Genomic DNA, 21,785 nt, shown 5'->3' on the forward strand with positions numbered 1-21,785 from the left:
ATTCACCCCATAGTTTTAAAATGGAACGTCATGCAACATCATACGTTATCTGTTAGTGTTGGGGGGAAATTGATATACTTCAATTTTGCGATATCATTTTGGATGATATTATATACAGTAGATACTTTGACTCTAAGACATTTTCATTTTTTGGTAGATAGCTTTAGCTAGCACTAGTCGGCTGTACCTGTGCCAAAACTCCGGTAATTTTCATCTTATAGCTTGTTCTCATATTCTTTTTAATTCAATAATGAGCCAACGTGTTCAGCACTTTTATTTCCATGACTGATCAAAAGTATTTTTCTCATGCTCTTTCTTGTCTCTCTGCACCAGGCATACACTGAGTATACAAAACATTAAGACTACCTGCTCTTTCCATGACAGACTGAACAGGTGAATCCAGGTGAAAGCTATCATCCCTAATTGATGTCACTTGTTTAATCCACTTCTATCAGTGTAGATGAAGGGGAGGAGATAGGTTAAAGAAGGATTTGTAAGTCTTGAGACGTGGATTGTGTATGTGTGCATTTGAACAGGTCATGGTAGTAGGTGCCAGGCACACCAGTTTGTGTCAAGAACTTCAAAGCTGCTGGGTTTTTATGCTCAATAGTTTCCCATGTGTATCAAGAATGGTCTACCACCCATTGGACATCCAGACAACTTGGCATAACTGTGGAAAGCATTGGAGTCAACATGGGCCAGCATCCCTGTGGAATGCTTTCGACACCTTGTAGAGTCCATGCACCGATGAATTGAGGCTGTTCTGATGGCAAAAGGGGAGTGGGTGCAACTCAATATTAGGAAGGTGTTCCTAATGTTTGGTATACTCAGTGTATCATGAGCAATATGTTTGGAACATCAAATAAAATTGCAATAAAATCACAGTATCCAATCGCATACATATAGAACCGTGAGGATCATGAGAATTGCAAAAGATATCATATTGGCATCTAATTATTGTGATAATGTCGTATCATGAGGCCACTGGCAGTTCCCAGCCCCATTATCAGCCCACAGTGATTTGAGTCAAATACCTTTTCCTTGTCACTCTTTCAGACTCAGAGACCACAGAAGACGAAGGTGGAGACCCCATTGAGACTAAAGAAGGAAGCAGAGGTCTTCAGGACCAGGCTATGCATGCAGGTATGGTGTCTTTTCTAATCATCCCTGTCTCAAATGCATGAAGGATAATGTATTAAACATCAACAGTTTCATGTGTGTAACTATTACACATTGTCAAATACAGTGCCTTGCAAAAGTATTCATCCCCCTTGCCGTTTTTCTTATTTTATTGCATTACAACCTGTAATTTAAATAGATTTTTATTTGGGTTTTATGTAAAGGACATACACAAAACAGTCCAAATTGGTGAAGTGAAATGAAAAAAAAATGTTTCAAAAAATTCCCCCCCACCCAAAAAAACTGAAAAGTGGTGCGTGCATATGTATTCACCCCCTTTGCTATGAAGCCTCTAAATAAGATCTGGTGCAACCAATTACCTTCAGAAGTCACATAATTAGTTAAATAAAGTCCACCTGTGTGCAATCTAAGTGGCACATGATCTGTCACATGATCTCAGTATATATATACACCTGTTCTGAAAGGCCCCAGAGTCTGCAACACCACCAAGCAAGCGGCAATATGAAGACCAAGGAGCTCTCCAAACAGGTCAGGGACAAAGTTGTGGAGAAGCACAGATCAGGGTTGGGTTATAAAAAAAGATCTGAAACTTTGAACATCCCATGGAGCACCATTAAATACATTATACCATTTTTTTAAGAATATGGCACCACAACAAATCTGCCGAGAGAGGGCCACCCACCAAAACTCACTGACCAGGCAAGGAGGGCATTAATCAGAGAGTCAACAAAGAGACCAAAGATAATCCTCAAGGAGCTGCAAAGCTCCACAGCGGAGATTGGAGTATCTGTCCATAGGACCACTTTAAGCCATACACTCCACAGAGCTGGGCTTTACAGAAGAGTGGCCATAAAAAAAGACATTGCTTAAATTGTTCACAAAAAGACATGTGGGAGACTCCCAAAACATATGGAAGAAGGTACTCTGGTCAGATGAGACTGAAATTGAGCATTTTGGCCATCAAAATAAACGCTATGTCTGGCGCAAACCCAACACCTCATGACCCTGAGAACACCATCCCCACAGTGAAGGATGGTGGAGGCAGCATCATGCTGTGGGGATGTTTTTCATCGACAGGGACTGGGAAACTGGTCAGGAATGATGGATGGCGCTAAATACAGGGCAATTCTTGAGGGAAACCTGTTTGTCTTCCAAAGATTTGTTCACCTTCCAGCAGGACAGTGACCCTAAGCATACTGCTAAAGCAACACTCAAGTGGTTTATGGGGAAACATTTAAAAGTCTTGGAATGGCCTAGTCAAAGCCCAGACCTCAATCCAATTGAGATTCTGTGGTATGATTTAAAGATTGCTGTACATCAGCGGAACCCATCCAACTTGAGCGGTTTTGAGCTGGAGCAGTTTTGCCTTGAAGAATGAGAAACAATCCCAGTGGCTAGATGTGCCAAGCTTATAGAGACATACCCCAAGAGACTTGCAGCTCTAATTGCTGCAAAAGGTGGCAAGACAAAGTGGGGGGGTGAATAGTTATGCATGCAAAGAATTTCTGTTTTTTGTCTCATTTCTTGCTTGTTTCACAATAAAAAATATTTTCCTTCTTCAAAGTGAAAGGCATGTTGTGTAAATCAAATGATACAAACCCCCCAATAATCTCTTTTAATTCCAGGTTGTAAGGCAACAAAATAGGAAAAATGCCAATGGGGGTGAATACTTTTACAAGCCACTGTACACTGCATAACCAAAAGTATGTGGACACCTACTCGTCGAACATCTCATTCCAAAGTCATGGGCATTAATATGGAGTTGGTCCCACTTTGCTGTTATTACAGCCTTGATGTTGGAACAGTGCTGCGGGGACTCACTTCCATTCAGCCATGAGCATTAGTGAGGTCAGGCACTGATGTTGGGTGATAAGGCCTGGCTTGCAGTCGGCGTTCCAATTCATCCTCCTTGGTATTCATTTGGGTTGAGGTCAGGGCTCTGCGCAGGCCAGTCAAGTTTTCCACACTGATCTCGGCAAGCCATTTCTGTATAGACCTTGTTTTGTGCACGGGGGTCTTCTCCAAACTGTTACCACAAAGATGGAAGCACAGAATCGTCTAGGATGTCACTCCAGAGAACGTGTTTCCACTGCTCCAGAGTCCAATGGCAGCAAGCTTTACACCACTCCAGCTGGCGATTTGGCATTGCGCATGGTGATCTAAGGCTTGTGTGCGGCTGCTCGGCCATGGAAACCCATTTCATGAAGCTCCTGACGAACAATAATTGTGCTGACGTTGCTTCCAGAGGCAGTTTGGAATTCGGTAGTGAGTCTTGCAACCGACGACAGATGATTTTTACACGCTACGTGCTTCAGCACTCGGCAGTCCTATTCTGTGAGCATGTGTGGCCTACCACTTCGCGGCTGAGCCATTATTGCTCCTAGACATTTCCACTTCATAATAACAGCACTTACAGTTAACCGGGGCAGCTCTAGCAGGGCAGAAATTTGACGAACTGACTTGTTGGAAAGGTGGCATCCGTTGAAGGTACCAGATTGAAAGTCACTGAGCTCTTCAGTAAGCCAATGTTTGTCTACGGAGATTGCATGGCTGTGTGCTCGATTTTTCTACACCTGTCAGCAGTGGATGTGGGTGAAATAGCCGAATCCACTAATTTGAAGGGGTGTCCACATACTATAGTGTACATTCTAGACATTTGTTTGCTTGATTGAAGGGTATTGCCTCAAATATTATATTTTGTGAACACCTGTGTAGTATCAAAGTTTCATGGTAGTTGTAGACTTTATTCATCACATTCTCTGCACCAGATAGCTGAATATAATTTATGCCATGATTTGGGTTCACAGAATTGTCTGTGTAGAAAGGAAAAGGACTTTTCTTTTACATATTTACTATGGATTTGAATAGGAACATTGCTCTTTATAAATCCAGGGCTAAGGCATATTTATCCTATCTGTTACTGACAGTTGCAGGTCTTGTGTATTACAGTGTGCTTATGTAACTATTTTTTGCATGTCTGAAGCTTATATCTGAGTCAGCCTTTGTTATCTTAACTATGCCAACTGAGGTACTAGATTATTTCAAGTAGAAACTAATGACTGAACTATAGGCTAAACACACAATATTCTAATTTGTTCATGTTTTATCTTGCCACAGGGGACAGAATGATGGACAGCTGGGGCGAAGAACTTCAAACCATCTCCAAGCCCGCCAGGCAAGCAAACAGTGTGGAGCAAGCACAAAGGGGTCAATTCTCTGATTGGAGCATCATATGTTAATCTAACCCGGCCAGTAGGGGAGTCCAATGAAAGTCTGTCTTTAGCTAGCGGTTACTATGACAGCAGGTTCAGTATCTATAAATGGATACTCAAACCATACTCCTTTAGGTTAACATTACCAAGAAGCCTGGATAATACACTTAAGAAAGATTAAAAGATTAAAGCACAACAAATACAACACAAGTTAATAACAGTTTTTCAGTTGACCTTCTAGTATACTGTGCAACACATAATAATGCTTTAAGAAATGGATTGTTGCCCCTGTGAAACCTCCCACTTGAAAAACTATGAAGTTACTGGGATGTGTATTCATTTGCTGTCACCACATGACTGGAGGTGCAGGTGATATACTGAGCAGGATCACTCAGAGTATGTATTATTTAAGAAACTGTAAGAACAGATTTCACTACTGACTAGTAAACATTCCTTAAAGACACAATCTGCGATTGATACATTTTGGGAGTTTTGTATTAAAAATGTAGTCTCAAATTTTAGTTTAATTTCAGCTAGTAGCTTTGAAAGTGGTACTCAAGCCAAAGCAGGTCCCTGTTTTTTTGTGTAATTCCTGTGATATGTTACAAATACAATTTGTGCTGCTTAAGATCCTAGAGTGCCTCTTTAATTATATACATGTATACCCCTCAAACACAACTCTGGACCTCGAAGCCAGTTCCACTGGGTTTTTTCATTGTTCCCCTCTAATTAGGGACTGATTTAGACCTGTGACACCAGGTGGGGGGAATTAATTATCAGGTAAAACAGAAAACACGCAGGCTCTGGCCTCGTAGGGTAAGAGTTGAATACCCCTGATATATACCCATTGATTCTTATACAAGAGTATAACTTGTAAATTCTTCATGAGCTTAGTTCAATTGTCGTATCCCATCAGAACCCAAAATATGTCATTGGAAACAAACACTGTATTGCCTCAAACCATGGTTAAAACGATCATTAAGATCTCATGGATGGTCTGTCCTTGCATCCATAGCTCTGTCTATGAGTTTGAGAGTGGTTACATTACTCCAGCCCCATCCCTCAGATGTTTACCAAATCAGTGGTGGGGTGATCCACTTTGTTATGGTTGAACTGCAGATTGCCAGTTTAAGCATCAACTTGCTTTCTGGCCTTTATTCAGATTAATTCTCATTTTGGCTTACGCTTTCCTTTGACTCCCCCATTGCACAATTTGTTTTCTCAATTTTGACCCATCATTCATTGAATGAAAAGAAAGTGGCCAAATGTTTTATGCATGCATGCAAGCAAGCAGGTACTGTACTCCAAACTTCAATTTTGAAGCATTGCCTTGCTTCATTAGCTTTGTTTGGACTTCACATGGGTGCACTGTGTGGCTATACAAACTATGGTTGAATATGTTCCCGAGAATAAATCACTTTTCTCCCGGGTAACCCGGTGTTTCCAGCCAAAACCATAAGTTTCATTCGAAAGCACTATAAAGCATATATATAGGCCTATGTCTGGATTTGATTAGAATAAAAAATTATGTCCAGCAAATGTCCAGCAAGCTATACTAGTCTATCTTTTCCTGCATGGGACTCCAAGAGCTATGGAGCGTTTTTTTAAGGAGAGAGGCCAGCGGAGCACAGGTGTGTGCGTATTAGGCAAGAGACAGAGGCTATAAGTTAGAAGCTTTGAATGGAGTTAATGGAGAGAGAAACACTGCGAGTGTGCTCGTGCGTGCACTGATTTAAAGCAGCGATATTTGAGTGATAGGCTGTTTAGACGTGCATTCGGTCTTTATCCTGTTAGGGCTAGGGGGCAGTATTGACACGGCTGGATTAAAAACGTACCCGATTTAATCTGGTTACTACTCCTGCCCAGTAACTAGAATATGCATATAATTATTGGCTTTGGATAGAAAACACTCCAAAGTTTCTAAAACTGTTTGAATGGTGTCTGTGAGTATAACAGAACTCAAATGGCAGGTCAAAACCTGAGAAGATTCTGTAGAGGAAGTACCCTGTCTGACCATTTCTTGGCCTTCTTTGCCATCTCTATCCATTACAAAGGATCTCTGCTGTTACGTGACACTTCCTACGGCCCCAATGGGCTCTCAGAAGGCGGCAAAAAGCTGAATCGTGGCTTTGCAGGCTCTGGTTGAAAAAAAGTAGCGCGTTTGGGTAGTGGCTGGTTACAGTACTGTGAGACTCAGGCGCGTGCCCGCGTCGACCGAATGCTTTGTTTTCTTTCCTCTGTTTACCTAAACGGAGATTCCCGGTCGGAATATTATTGCTTTTTTACGAGAAAAATGGCATAAAAATGGATTTTAAACAGCGGTTGACATGCTTCGAAGTACGGTAATGGAATATTTAGACATTTTTTGTCACGAATTGCGCCATGCTCGTGACCCTGATTTACCATTTCGGATAGTGTCTGGAACGCACGAACAAAACGCCGCTATTTGAATATAACGATGGATTATTTTGGACCAAACCAACATTTGTTATTGAAGTAGCAGTCCTGGGAGTGCATTCTGACGAAGACAACAAAGGTAATCAAACTTTTGTAATAGTAAATCTGACTATGGTCAGGGCTAAACTTGGTGGGTGTCTAAATGGCTAGCCGTGATGGCTGGGCTATCTACTGAGAATATTGCAAAATGTGCTTTCACCGAAAAGCTATTTTAAAATCGGACACCTCGATTGCACAAAGGAGTTCTGTATCTATAATTCTTAAAATAATTGTTATGTTTTTTGTTAACGTTTATCGTGAGTAATTTAGTAAATTGTTAGTAAATTCCCCGGAAGTTTGCGGGGGGTATGCTAGTTCTGAACGTCACATGCTAATATAAAAAGCTGGTTTTTGATATAAATATGAACTTGATTGAACAAAACATGCATGTATTGTATAACATAATGTCCTAGGGTTGTCATCTGATGAAGATCATCAAAGGTGAGTGCTGCATTTAGCTGTCTTCTGGGTTTTGGTGACATTATATGCTGGCTTGAAAAATGGGTGTCTGATTATTTCTGGCTTGGTACTCTGCTGACATAATCTAATGTTTTGCTTTCGTTGTAAAGCCTTTTTGAAATCGGACAGTGTGGTTAGATTAACGAGAGTCTTGTCTTTAAATAGCTGTAAAATAGTCATATGTTTGAGAAATTGAAGTAATAGGATTTTTAAGGTTTTGAAAATCGCGCCACAGGCTGCAAGTGGCTGTTACGTAGGTGGGACGAATTCGTCCCGCCTAGCCCAGAGAGGTTAAAATGCTGTAAAATAGTCATATGTTTGAGAAATTGAAGTAATAGCATTTCTAAGGTATTTGAAAATCGCGCCACGGGATTCAACTGGCTGTTGCGTAGGTGGGACGAATTCGTCCCGCCTAGCCCAGGGAGGTTATATTACTGCCGCGGACTATGCTGTAGAAAATGTAGTACTACCTGTCACGAGAAAAAAAGTTACCATGATGAGATGATAGGTCTACATGCATTGTGAAATGTGCTCTATACTGAGATGGGCTGTCTGTCCCCACCCTGAGCATTGATGATTCATCATGCAGAGGCTGTAGAGAAGACAGATTTAGACATTGCATATACTGTAATTTAACAGTTCCATTTCATGCCATGCTCTTCATATAAATAATTTATTATAATTTACCGGTTTCTTGCAGTTATTTTTCCTGTGAAAAGGGAGTGGTTTTGGGTGGTAAACTGGGTCCCCGCCATTCAACCCTGATACAAACTGCCATCCAGAGCACTGTTTGCAATTCATTGTATGTGTGAGGTATCACTGACCCCTTTGGTTCTTCTCTGGTTGTTATGCATGCCATTGTTAAATAGATCATTTTCTGAATGCCATGCATGCTGTTTGCAATCTTCTGAATGAACGAACAGAATGATGTGTTTGACGTCTTTTGTTTCATAAACAGTGTAATTACATTGAAATAATTATATTATATAATTATATATGATAGTCTAGCATTACTCACACTGGCTCATGTATCATTTAGAACTCTTTAACATATATTTTCCCATAACCACATTTTCAGGAGCCAATCAGAAGAGTTTTTCAGGGAATCTCCCCAACAAGTCCTCCCACCGGCCTCCCCAAAAACGATCAAACGCCCCTCCACTTCTCCAATGCCAAGCCGCTCAGGTTCAGCACCAAACACACCCCTCACCCCCCGAAAGAAAGTTGTTGTGCCAACAGACTACCAAGACACTGTCCCTGGTGAATTTGAGGAGAAGGTGAAACATCCAAAATCATCAGCCATGTCTCTAAGCAGTACTCAGGACTCCCGTCCTCAGACGCCAGTCGGTGTCAGTGAGTACTCTCGCAAGGAATACCAAACTAGGCCATCCCCCAAACTGACCAGAGCAAGCTCCAAGATCTTTGAGAAGGTGCGCGGTTTCGAAGAGCGAAGGCGAAGTTATGATCATGAAGGCTCCATCTCGGGACGGTCCTGGGCCGGGTTCAATCGCGCCGGGTCCGTCGACTCGGACGATGGAGGGAGCCGGTTGGGCATCTCCAGAGAGAGTTCGAGGGAAGACCTACGAGAGGCTCTGAAGGAGGATGCTGCCGAACGGAGGTCTATGTTCAGACAGAAGGCTGCGTCCTTGGAGGACTGCAGGCCCCGTACCACCCAGAAGGTCCAGGAAATCGAGAACAAGTTCACTGAAGAGCTTCAACGAATCAAGAAGCTTGTGGGTAAACCTCACATGAGGAAGTCCTTCTCCACCGAGCAGCTCTCGCTCAGGGCAAGTGGCAGGCAGCCTTTGAGGAAGATTGAGCCCCTCCCACCTCAAATTCTCCAGAAGCTCCAGGAACGGGAACGTGCCCAGCACGAGAAGCAGCAGAAAGAGATGGAACAGCCCAAAGAAGTAGTGCCACCAAAATCACCACGACTACAGCTACAAGAACAAGCACGGCAGGGGCTGCCTTCGCCCCAAACCCAAGAGATTGAGCAACAGTCCATGAGTAGCATAACATTCAGTAGATTGGGAGAAGTAGCTGCCACTCCAGAATCTATGCAACTGGCTGACTTACCGGGACAGAGGCCAACAAGACAGGTAAATCAAGCCAGTCTAGTCAGGGAGATCCTTCAGAGGTCTCCATCACCAGCAAAGATGCAGATGCAGAGGGCTTACAATACATCGGCAAATTACCAACAGCGGGCAGAGTCACCAAGCAGAAATGTTGTCGAGATGACGCTACACAAAGTTGAACGCAGGCCAGAAAGCCCTCTTGTTCAGAGGATATATTGTATGCAAGAATCAAAGGACATCCAAGAATCTCCTGTGCAAAAGTCCCCAAAGGAAGAATCGCCAGGAACAAAAATACCTGTAGATGTAGCATTAAGAAAAGTAGAGGATAGACCAGAAAGTCCATTGGTACAGAGAACGCCAACCGTTGTACAAGAACGTACAATCCATCATCCGCAAAAACCTCCACGGCAGGCTACCTCTTCTACAAATGTTCCAGTTTCCCCATCTGAGGAGAAAATGGAAGTGGAGTTGATCAAGCCAGCCCCCAAGCTAATCATACCTACCATCATTGTTGAGGAAGAACCCTTGGAAGATGAAGTTCCTCCAGAGACTGACAAGTCTAAGAAGGCAACCAATGTGAAAGAAAGCCAAACACAGAAGACCAGGGGGAAGGGTCGCCGCAGTAGTCCCATGTCTCCAGAGTTAGGTGGGAATTATTTTCAATCTGTCTTTATTTATTAAAATGAAAATGTATGTTGTATCTTATCTCTCTTGTCTTTGCAAAGTTCAATTCTCATCGGTATTCCTTAGTTCTGAACACAGCCATGAATGTCTTTGTAATTACGTTTTGTAACTTGTGCAGATTCTTCAGACGACTCTTACGTGTCTGCTGAAGAGGACCCCTTGGAGGCCCCTATGTTTGAGTTTCCTCTTAAGGACACTGTGGTAACTGCTGGTACTGAGGTCCTGCTGATAGTCATCATTGCTGGCATGCCTCCCCCAGAAGGCAAGCTATCTCTATCTCTATGTATCACTTTATAACAAAGTCTATATCCAGAATCTAAAAGGAGTCATCGGCTGCCCCCATGGCAGAACCTTTGATGAACCCTTTTGGGATCGAGGTTAAACAATTTCCAACCCAAAAGGATTTCTCGTTGAAAGGGTTCTCCAATGGGGACTGCCGAAGAACCATTTTGGAACTAAGAATGTAGTCACCAGCTTCACTCTGGTTTGTTGAGCACAAATTAAATTTTTATATCGCCTCAACTCTTATTTGTCTGTGTCCATATCTAGTTACCTGGACGAGAGACAATATCAAAATCCAAAACAGCTCAAACTATGGGATCAAAGCGGAGGGAGAGCGTTATTCACTTCTCATCAAATGTGCAAAACCAAGTGATGCTGGAACGTACTGTGTGACAGCTGCCAATGAGGCTGGGAAAACATCTAGCAGTGCCACACTTTCGATCAAACCAGGTAAGCATGAGTTGCAACATTGCATTGGTTGGGTCACCCTTTACTTAAAGTTGATTTAATAATACCTTGTTGTTATTACTAAACAAGAAGTGGTACTGAAGGTTAAAGACCTTCTGATTTACCAGCCCTTACCTTGAACCTTATGTCTGCTTGATGTCCTTGTACTGGAGATTGTAACCTAAGCTTTAGCCTTTGGGAATTGCACCTGACTTTTGCTAACCTTTGCATCCTACACTCTTAGAAAAAAAGTGCTGTCTAGAACCTAAACTGCTTCTTTGGCTATAGGAACCCCTCTGGAACCTTTTTTTAGATGGGTGTAATTCCTTTGGTTATTTCAGAAAAGTGAATTAAAGGATGATGTGGACACTTTTGTCACTCCACTGACCCGTGTGTCATTGTTATTTGCCCTGCCGGAGAAAGTGTCATTATTTCCTTCTTCATAAAGCTATTTCCTAATTTCTCCTCACCTACTCATAATTTCTCTCTCTCTCTCTTTCTTCCGCCCTCTCTCCAAAATGTGTTCAAGCAATATATTCCAGTTGAGCCAACTCACTTAGTTGAGTAGTTACCATAGCAACTAGGAGGCTAAATTGAACCAATAAATTGTTAAGACACACTGGTTTCATTGCAATATGAATCCACTGTTGTTAAGATATGACGCAAGTAACCTCTTGTCTAGGGTAAATTACATCATGAACTTGTTTATTAAGCATAGGCTAGTTAAAGTATAAATTCAACCATCAAACACTTTCAGTTCATTATTGCATCTAGAACTTATCTTACTCAAATGAGAAACTTAGACCCTTTTGCTCCCAGAGCCATCAAGATGGTCATATTTTTTACAGAATGAATGAGAATATTAATGCTTGTATTTGAGAGCGAAAGAGAGAGAGAGGGAGGATAAGGGAGTACCCTTAACACCTGAGATTAACAATAAAACACTCATGATAATCGTCATTTGTCATGTGTACTTTAAAAGCTCTTTTGTACATGGTCCCCATTCAGACATATAGGACTGTGTAAGTCCCCTATGGTCTCATAAAAGACCCAATAAGAGAATTCCTGCTGAATAAAAAATTTGATAGATTTTTATTAACTTCCAAGGTGGGAAAATGTAATATTCAGTATAATAAATTAGACATTATTACTTAAGAATTTAAATGGTTATCATGCTTATACATGATTATGTTTACAAGTAATGAAATACATATTCATGAATAGTTCATATATAGTTTATTATTGCTTATTCATGAAAGTTATTATAAAACTGATGAAAGATATTCTTTAAGCCATGTCATATTTATGAATTGAAATGCTTATAAGCCTATAAGTATTGATTTTTTTTTTACATGTAATTATGAAATACCTATTTATTCATAGTTTATTAGTGCTAATACATACAAGTTATTATTGGGCGGCAGGTAGCCTAGTGGTTAGAGTGTTGGATTTTTAACCGAAAGGTTGCAAGATTGAATCCCCGAGCTGACAAGGTAAAAATCTGTCGTTCTGTCACTGAACAAGGTAGTTAACCCACTGTTCCTAGGCCGTCATTGAAAATAAGAATCTGTTCTTAACTGACTTGCCTAGTTAAATAAAGGTAAAATAAAAATCAATTATAAAGTGTTACACAATATTCAAAAAATGTTTTGGGTACAAATGAATTACTCATCCTTAAGCATTTATGTCAGCCATGGTTTTGTTTGCTATTTCTTCCTATATGCAACGCTACTCTTTTTTAGATGTCAGATCATGGGCATTCAAGTCACATTTAGTGTGTTGGCATACTGTTGTTGTAAGAGGAGACCTTTTCACAGCATTTACTTTTTACCATATTTACATTGACACTAATTCACATGCACTCTTGAAATATTTTCATATTTACAGTTACCAATATTTAATATCAGAGAGAGAGAGAGAAACTCAGGATACTAGGCAACGAGGACTCTGAGTCAGCTAATATAAATCTCTATAAGTTTGGAACAGTATTGGTACAAGGCAACCGCAAACAGTTTCAGCTGGACTTTCACCTAATCAAAGAAATAGCTCAGCAGGAGAAGCTCTCCCTTGAGAAAGATACCCCGAGCGGATCAGACCAGACCTCTTCATTACATAAACCCACAGACGAGCAACCCCAAGCGGAAAGTTAACCTTCCAACACAGAGTACTACTCTCTCATTGAAATTAGGAATAAATTCACCCAGCTGGAGGTAAGGCAGGTGGAGTTGGAACAGCACGTGACTACACTCCAGTCAGGTCAGACTCAGACAACAGTCCAGCACAACAACACCCCCTTAACTAGACCTGGAGAGCAGGAGGTGGAGAGAGACATATCTGCACTCTGGACTGTAGTGAGACAACATCTACAAGAGAAAGAGCAGGAGAAGAACAGAGCACTAGAGGAGAGGATCAGACTGCTGGAGGAGAGGCTGAGGGGGATGGTGTGTGACAGAGAACAACCCATTAGAGAGGTAGCCACCCCCGCAGAGAAGCCAGCAGAAAGGCTCCCCTCAGCTCCCGACAAAAGTCTCAACACCACAGCAGAACAGTCCACCCAGACCCTGACCATAGCGTCGACAACACAGCGGGACAGACAAAGAACCCCAAGCCCAAGGGATCCCACCCCTTCTGAGCACCCACCTTTCAGCCACCCTGATAGCCCTCCTGACACCCCCCCCCCCAACACACACACACACACACACACACACTGAGGACATACACACAGATTGTGCTCCTTATGGACTCAAACGGGAAATATAAACAAGGGAAAAAAACTAAACTCTGGTGTCCAAACACAAAGTGCGTCCTAGACCTTTTGTCTGAGGACAAACTAGGGTCAGCCAGCCACATAATACACAGAGGCACAGACGACCTGAGAACACAGCAGGAAAGGGTGGCCACAGCACACAAGGGAGTGATTGAAAAAGCTTCTTCTACTTTCCCCAACGCACAAGTGGTTATCTCCACCCGTGACTGTACCTCAACCAAATGTTTTCCTGGCCCACCACTTCACCCTGGACTTGAACAGCCTTTACAACCAGTTCCACCTATACAAGGTCCACCTTTACAACCAGGCCCACCTTCGCCAGGACCCCAAAGGATATTGCTCTCAAACACTTCACACAGGAGCACCAGATCAATAGACACTCTGCCCAGAACAGCAAGACACTCTCCCAGACCTGTTAACCCCCCCCCCGGACCTACACATAAAGGACCCACGCCGAGAGGGCCTACATCCAGACCACAACACCAGCAGCCACATCCACACCCCCACCCCAACCAATCAACACCACCCCCAAGTCAACCATCCCCACACCCAATTTAGGCCCCCTCAGATCAGACCTATGCCCCTCCCCATGCCCCCCACTCCCGCAAAGAGGGCCTGAACATGGAAGTCACACATACACCCAGGCTGTGAGCGGGCAAGAAGGCCCAACCCCCACTCTTACACTAGCCCAAGCCAATGGAATGTACCAGATGCTCAGCAGGCTCTGCTCACATTTACTGGCCTGAGGCCAAACCACACAACCAAAAACACTGGACACGCTTGAGGTCCTCTGCCTTTGGCCTAAAGAGCAAGAACCTGGACTTCATCAAATAAATCTGAAATATAAACATTATCATCCTACAAGAAACATGGTATAGAGGAGAAGGACCCACTGGTTGCCCACTAGGTTACAGAGAGCTGGTAGTCCCATCCACCAAACTACCAGGTGTGAAACAGGGAAGGGACTCAGGGGGTATGCTAATTTGGTATACAGCAGACCAAACTCACTCTATTAAATTAATCAAAAGAGGAACATTTTACAATTGGCTAGATATTCAAAAGGAAATTATCTTAACAGAGAAAAATGTCCTCCTGTGCTAACTATATCCCCCCCCCCCTCATTAGAATCCCCATACTTTAATGAAGACAGCTTCTCCATCCTGGAGGGGGAAATCAGTAATTTCCAGGCCCAGGGACATGTACTAGTCTGTGGCGACCTAAATGCCAGAACCGGACAAGAACCTGACACACTCAGCACACAGGAGGAAAAACACCTGCCTGAAGGTGACAGCATTCCCTACCAAAAAAAACTATTAGGCAACAACGAATTCACTCCCTTTTAGACAACTTCCTGGACAAAACGTTCCACTGTAATAGTGAAGGTGTAAACTTGTCAGTAGAACATCTCAACAGTATATTTGATGTGTCAGCTTCCCTGTCAAATCTAAGAATTTCAAACAGAAAACCGAAGAAAATGAACAACAATGACAAATGGTTTGATGAAGAATACAAAAACCAAAGAAAGAAATTGAGAAACCTGTCCATCCAAAAACATAGAGACCCAGAAAACCTGAGCCTACGCCTTCACTATGGTGAATCACTTAAACAATACAAAAATACACTACGGAAAAAGAAGGAACAGCACATCAGAAATCAGCTCAATGCCATGAGGAATCCACAGACTCTAACCACTTCTGGGAAAATGTGAAAACACTAAACAAACAACAACAACACAAAGAATTATCTATCCAAAATGAAGATGTATGGGTAAACCACTTATCCAAACTATTTGGCTCTATAACAAAGGACAAACAGCAAAAAGATATACAGCTGATGTCGGAAGTTTACATACACCTTAGCCAAATACATTTAAACTCAGTTTTTCACAATTCCTGACATTAAATCCGAGTAAAAATTCCCCGTCTTAGGACAGTTAGGATCACCACTTTATTTTAAGAATGTGAAATGTCAGAATAATAGTAGAGAGAAGGATTTATTTCAGCTTTTACTTCTTTCATCACATTCCCAGTGGGTCAGACGTTTGCATACATTCAATTAGTATTTGGTAGCATTACCTTTAAATTGTTTAACTTGGGTCAAACATTTCAGGTAGCCCCCCACAAACTTCCCACACTAAGTTGGGTGAATTTTGGCCCATTCCTCCTGACAGAGCTGGTGTAACTGAGTCAGGTTTGTAGGCCTCCTTTCTCGCACACATGCTTTTTCAGTTCTGCCCACACATTTTATATGGGATTGAGGTCAGGGCTTTGTGATGGCCACTCCAATACCTCAACTTTGTTGTCCTTAAGCCATTTTTCCACAACTTTGGAAGACCCATTTGTGAAAAAGCTTTAACTTCCTGATTGATGTCTTGAGATGTTGCTTCAATATATCCACATAATTTTCCTACCTCATGATGCCATCTATTTTGTGAAGTGCACCAGTCCCTCCTGCAGCAAAGCACCCCCACAACATGATGCTGCCACCCCTGTGCTTCACGGTTGGGATGGTGTTCTTTGGCTTGCAAGCCTCCCTCTTTTTCCTCCAAACATAACGATGGTCATTATGGCCAAACAGTTCTATTTTTGTTTCATCAGACCAGAGGACATTTCTCCGAATAGTACGATCTTTGTCCCCATGTGCAGTTGCAAACCGTAGTCTGGATTTTTATGGTGGTTTTGGAGCAGTGGCTTCTTCCTTGCTGAGCGGCCTTTCAGGTTATGTATAAAGGACTCGTTTTACTGTGGATATAGATACTTATATACCCGTTTCCTCCAGCATCTTCACAAGGTGCTTTGCTGCTGTTCTGGGATTTATTTGCACTTTTCGCACCAAAGTACGTTCATCTCTAGGAGACAGAACGCATCTCCTTCCTGAGTGGTATGACAGCTGAGCAGTCCCATAGTGTTTATACTTGCGTACTATTATTTGTACAGATGAACGCAGTACCTTCACGCATTTGGGAATTGCTCCCAAGGATGAACCAGACTTGTGGAGGTCTACCATTTTTTTCTGAGGTCTTTGTTGATTTCATTTGATTTTCCCGTGATGTCAAGCAAAGAGGCACTGAGTTTGAAGGTAGGCCTTGAAATACATTCACAGGTACACCTCCAATTGACTCAAATGATGTCAATTAGCCTATCTGAAGCTTCTAAAGCCATGACATCATTTTATGGAATATTCCAAGCTGTTTAAAGGCACAGTCAACTTGGTGTTTGTAAACTTCTGACCCACTGGAATTGTGATACAGTGAATTATAAGTGAAATAATCTGTCTGTAAGCAATTGTTGGAAAAATGACTTGTGTCATGCACAAAGTAGATGTCCTAACCGACTTGACAAAACTATAGTTTTTTAACAAGAAATTTGTGGAGTGGTTGAAAACAAGTTTTAATGACTCCAACCTAAGTGTATGTAAACTTCTGACTTCAACTCTACATGATCAAATACAAATCTTAGAATCAACTATTAAAGTCTACCAGAACCCACTGGGTTATCCAATTACCTTGAATGAACTACAGGACAAAATAAAAACCCTCCAACCCAAAAAGGCCTGTGGTGTTATTGGTATCCTCAATGAAATGATAAAATACACAGACAACAAATTCCAGTTGGCCATACTTAAACTCTTTAACATCATCCTTAGCTCTGACATCTCCCCAATATTTGGAACCAAGGACTGATCACCCCAATCCACAAAAGTGGGGACAAATTTGACCCCAATAACTATTGTGGGATATGCGTCAACAGCAACCTTGGGAAAATCCTCTGCATTATCATTAACAGCAGACTCATACATTTTCTCAGTGAAAACAATGTACTGAGTAAATGTCAAATTTGCTTTTTACAAAATTATCGTAGGACAGACCACGTATTCCCCCTGCACACCCTAATTGACAAACAAACAAACCAAAACAAAGGCAAAGTTTTCTAATGCTTTGTTGATTTCAAAAAAGCCTTTGACTCAATTTGGCTTGAGGGTCTGCTATACAAATTGATGGAAAGTGGTGTTGGGGGAAAATCCATTTACTCAAACAACACGTGTGCGGTTAAAATTGGCATAAAAAACACACATTTCTTCCCACAGGGCCGTGGGGTGAGACAGGGATGCAGCTTAAGCCCCACCCTCTTCAACATATCCACTAATTGGTGAGGGCACTAGAACAGTCTGCAAACCCGGCCTCACCCTATTAGAATCTGAAGTCAAATGTCTGCTGTTTGCTAATGATCTGGTGCTTCTGTCACCAACCAAGGAAGGCCTACAGCAGCACCTAGATTTTCTGCACAGGTTCTGCCAGACCTGGGCCCTGACAGTAAATCTCAGTAAGACTAAAATAATGGTGTTCCAAAAAAGATCCAGTCGCCAGGACCACAAATACAAATTCCATCTCGACACCGTTGCCCTAGAGCACACAAAAAACTATACATACCTTGACTTAAACATCAGCACCACATGTAACTTCCACAAAGCTGTGAACGATCTGAGAGACAAGGCAAGAAGGGCCTTCTATGCCATCAAAATTAACATAAATTTCGACATACCAATTAGGATCTGGTTAAAAATACCTGAATCAGTTATAGAACCCATTGCCCTTTATGGTTGTGAGGTCTGGGGTCCGCTCACCAACCAAGAATTCACAAAATGGGACAAACACCAAATTGAGACTTTGCATGCAGAATTCTGCAAAAATATCCTCTGTGTACAATTTAAAACACCAAATAATGCATGCAGAGCAGAATCAGGCCGATAACCGCTAATTATCAAAATCCAGAAAAGATACGCTAAATTCTACAGCCACCTAAAAGGATTCCCAAACCTTCCATAATAAAGCCATCACCTACAGAGAGATGAACCTGGAGAAGAGTCCCCTAAGCAAGCTGGTCCTGGCGCTCTGTTCACAAACAGACCCCACAGAGCCCCAGGACAGCAACACAATTAGACCCAAACAAATCATGAGAAAACAGAAGATAATAACTTGACACATTGGAAAGAATTAACAAAAAAACTGAGCAAACTAGAATGCTGTTTGGCCCTAAACAGAGAGTACACAGTGGCAGAATACCTGACTACTGTGACTGGCCCAAACTTAAGGAAAGCTTTGATTATGTACAGACTCAGTGAGCATAGCCTTGCTATTGGGAAAGGCCGCAGTAGGCAGACCTGGCTCTCCAGAGAAGACAGGCTATGTGCACACTGCCCACAAAATGAGGTGGAAACTGAGCTGCACTTCTTAACCTCCTGCAAAATATATTACCATATTAGTGACACATATTTCCCTCAGATTACACAGATCGACAAAGAATTTGAAAACAAACACCATTTTGATAAACTCCCATATCTAATGGGTGAAATACCACAGTGTGTCATCACAGCAGGACGATTTGTGATTTGTTGCCACAAGAAAAGGGCAACCAGTGAAGAACAAACACCATTGTTAATACAACCCATGTTTATGTTTATTTATTTTCCCTTTTGTACTTTAACCATTTGAACATCGTTACGACACTGTATATATAGATAATATGACATTTGAAATGTCTTTATTCTTTTGGAACTTCTGTGAGAGTAATATTTACTGTTCATTTTTATTGTTTATTTCACTTTTGTATATTATCTGCTTCACTTGCTTTGGCAATGTTAACATATGTCTCCCATGCCAATAAAGCACATTGAATTGAGAAAGAGCAAAACCTTTCTATGTTTACTATTCATCGTTGACCCACCATTTCTTCATTATATCTGTTTTTTGGACTGGATTCCACTTTTCTTAATGATATTTAACTGTGACACAATAAAAGTAAAGCCTTGTTCACCTTCAGAGGTGGGTTCTCCAGATACTGTGATCACAACATGGAAAATCAAGTATATTTTCTATTCTATTCTTTATCTGATTATAATGTGTATTTGACAGAGCCTATGCAGGAGCTGCAGGGGACCATTTGTGTTCCTAGGGACATCAGCAGCCCTATCACATCTGATGAAGAGTACCTCAGCCCACTGGAGGAAGGCATGGACTTTGGAAGCCCAGAGCCCAGGAAGATAATTGACACTCGATTCAAGGAGCCTCCTGCCTTCCAGGTGAGACTCTATAACGCTGGTTCTCTGGTGCATATCACCTGGCTTTCATTGACTTTCCATTATACTGTAGGACCTTGATGTGGTAAACTTGGGGCAAGGGATCAGTTTGGTATTTTGCAACTATATTTTGTTCAAACATTTTTTAATTGGTATTGCAATACACTGGAAATTGATTGAATATATAAATTGCTTCTAACTAAATCTGAAGGCACTGCGTATGGTGATTCACCTCATCCAGCATGCATTGGATGTTCCATATAGTGTAGTTTACATTTTAAAAGTTACAGCATGGAAATTAGTCTGTGTTCTCCGCTCCAATTTCAAAATGGCTCATCATCCTTTTTAACAGGTAACTATGAATGATCAAGCGGTCATTGAAGGGCAACAGGTCACCATGTCTGTCCGAATAAGTGGGCAGCCCAAACCCATGCTTTATTGGTAGGTTTCCTGACTCCATCAAATCCTCAACTCATTATTCCTCTTTGTTTAATGTGGAACTGACAGCATTTTAGCAAGACTAAATCTTATTAAAATCTGTTCATATACACCCCCAGGAAGAATATGACACTTTAAAAGAAATATTTCTGAGAAGCGAGCACTTAGATATGGTCATTGCCACGTTTTCATAAATTCATAGAATTTTTGGGAATGACGTATATTAAGGCATTTGTGAAAATTCAATAGCAATATAAAGTGGGAAAGAGGCCATACGTTTGCAAAATTAATAGACGCTGCAGTAAATAAAACTGAATAAAACCATCTGTCCAGGACTATAGTCCGCGCAGACCGGTGCCATAGCCATAGCCAATCAGAGCTACATTACGCCTATATGCAAATAAGCCATTTGCCACACGGGCCTGCCATCATTCACTTTGAACTGGACTGGAAAGTCACGCTGTTGCAGTATCATTAGAACGCATTCGCCAAAAGCCACAAAATGCACCTAAAGGGATTTCTGCATTTATGTTAATGCCACTGCAGCCCTCTTACATTTGGAAACTTCACAAACAACCATGAAAAGGTATGCTCTCTCTCCTTCAGTTACCTATGCACATTAACAAAAAGATCAAAAACAAATGCTAGCCAGAGCGAGATCAGCTAAAATATAACAAGGGAACATTAGAGAAACCATTTCAAACTTTTTCAGCTAGTTAGCTGTCAAAATTGCACTGATAAACAATTGGGAATAGTAGCCTGCTCGTTGTTCTGTAGCTTGCCTGCCAATGCATGCATGTACCAACCCATGTTTTGACAACTGAATGGGAACTTGCCTGCCTGCCCACCCATTTGCTCGATGCCAAATACATTTGATTGACAACTAAGAGATGTGCTAACTGTGTATAACAGTCATTCAAGTTCAGCATAGCAAGCTAGTCATATCTTGCTAGCTAACCAAACACCACACATGCAGTGTCTCTAGCTGTAGCCAACGAAAAACGATATGAGGGGAAAAAGTCGGTCACTCACCCACTCCTCCAATGACATGACATCCTCCCAGCAGCTAGCTAGCTAATGTTAGGTGGCATCTTTTTAGCTTGATAAATAAATAGCTAGTTATATACATAGATATGCTATCTCAGGGGTGTCAAACTCAATAAAACATTTTTTTAAACTTGTGGTCCAGACATAGCCTATTTGTTTTGTTTTTTAATATGCAACTGCAACCCAAACTGGCCATTGATTAATTATGAATAAATATGGCCCTGGGCCTACAGAGTGGCGCAGCGGTCTAAGGCACTGTGTTGAGGCTGCGTTGAGGCATCACTACAGACCCGGGTTCGATCCCAGGCTGTGTCACAACTGGCCGTGACCGGGAGACCAATAGGGCGGTGCACAATTGGCCCAGCGTTGTTCGGGTTCGGGGAGGGTTTGGCCGGGGGGGCTTTACTTTCATCATTGCGTTTTAGCAACTCCTAGTGGGGGCCAATGCGTCTGCAGGCTGACTTCGGTCGTCAATTGAACGTAGTTTCCTCTGACACATTGGTGCAGGTGGGTGGTAAGAAGAGCGGTTTGGCGGGTCATGAATCTGAGGACCCATGCCAAATCTTTTCCGTCTCCTGAGGAGGAATAGGCGTTGTCGTGCCCTTTTTCATGACTGTCTTGTTGTGTTTGGACCATAACAGTTTGTTGATGATGTGGACACCA

At 41.9% G+C, this 21,785-nt stretch overlaps 1 protein-coding gene across 2 annotated transcripts in view; it reads left to right on the forward strand.

Moving 5' to 3' along the window:
- Nucleotides 1-21,785, forward strand: part of LOC106586064 (striated muscle preferentially expressed protein kinase) — a 130,506-nt gene that overhangs the window by 35,430 nt on the left and 73,291 nt on the right. Inside the window, exons 2-8 of one of the 2 annotated variants that reach the window (XM_014172901.2) lie at nt 1,057-1,143; nt 4,258-4,315; nt 8,386-10,028; nt 10,185-10,328; nt 10,616-10,798; nt 19,474-19,640; nt 19,990-20,078. In XM_014172901.2, the coding sequence (XP_014028376.2) occupies nt 1,057-1,143; nt 4,258-4,315; nt 8,386-10,028; nt 10,185-10,328; nt 10,616-10,798; nt 19,474-19,640; nt 19,990-20,078 (2,371 nt within the window). Of the gene's footprint in view, nt 1-1,056; nt 1,144-4,257; nt 4,316-8,385; nt 10,029-10,184; nt 10,329-10,615; nt 10,799-19,473; nt 19,641-19,989; nt 20,079-21,785 lie in introns of those variants that run through there. The other variant, XM_014172902.2, reaches the window with a different exon arrangement.

The sequence above is a fragment of the Salmo salar genome, chromosome ssa25 (assembly GCF_905237065.1).
Source record: "Salmo salar chromosome ssa25, Ssal_v3.1, whole genome shotgun sequence".
In the NCBI taxonomy this organism is placed as follows: Eukaryota; Metazoa; Chordata; class Actinopteri; order Salmoniformes; family Salmonidae; genus Salmo; species Salmo salar.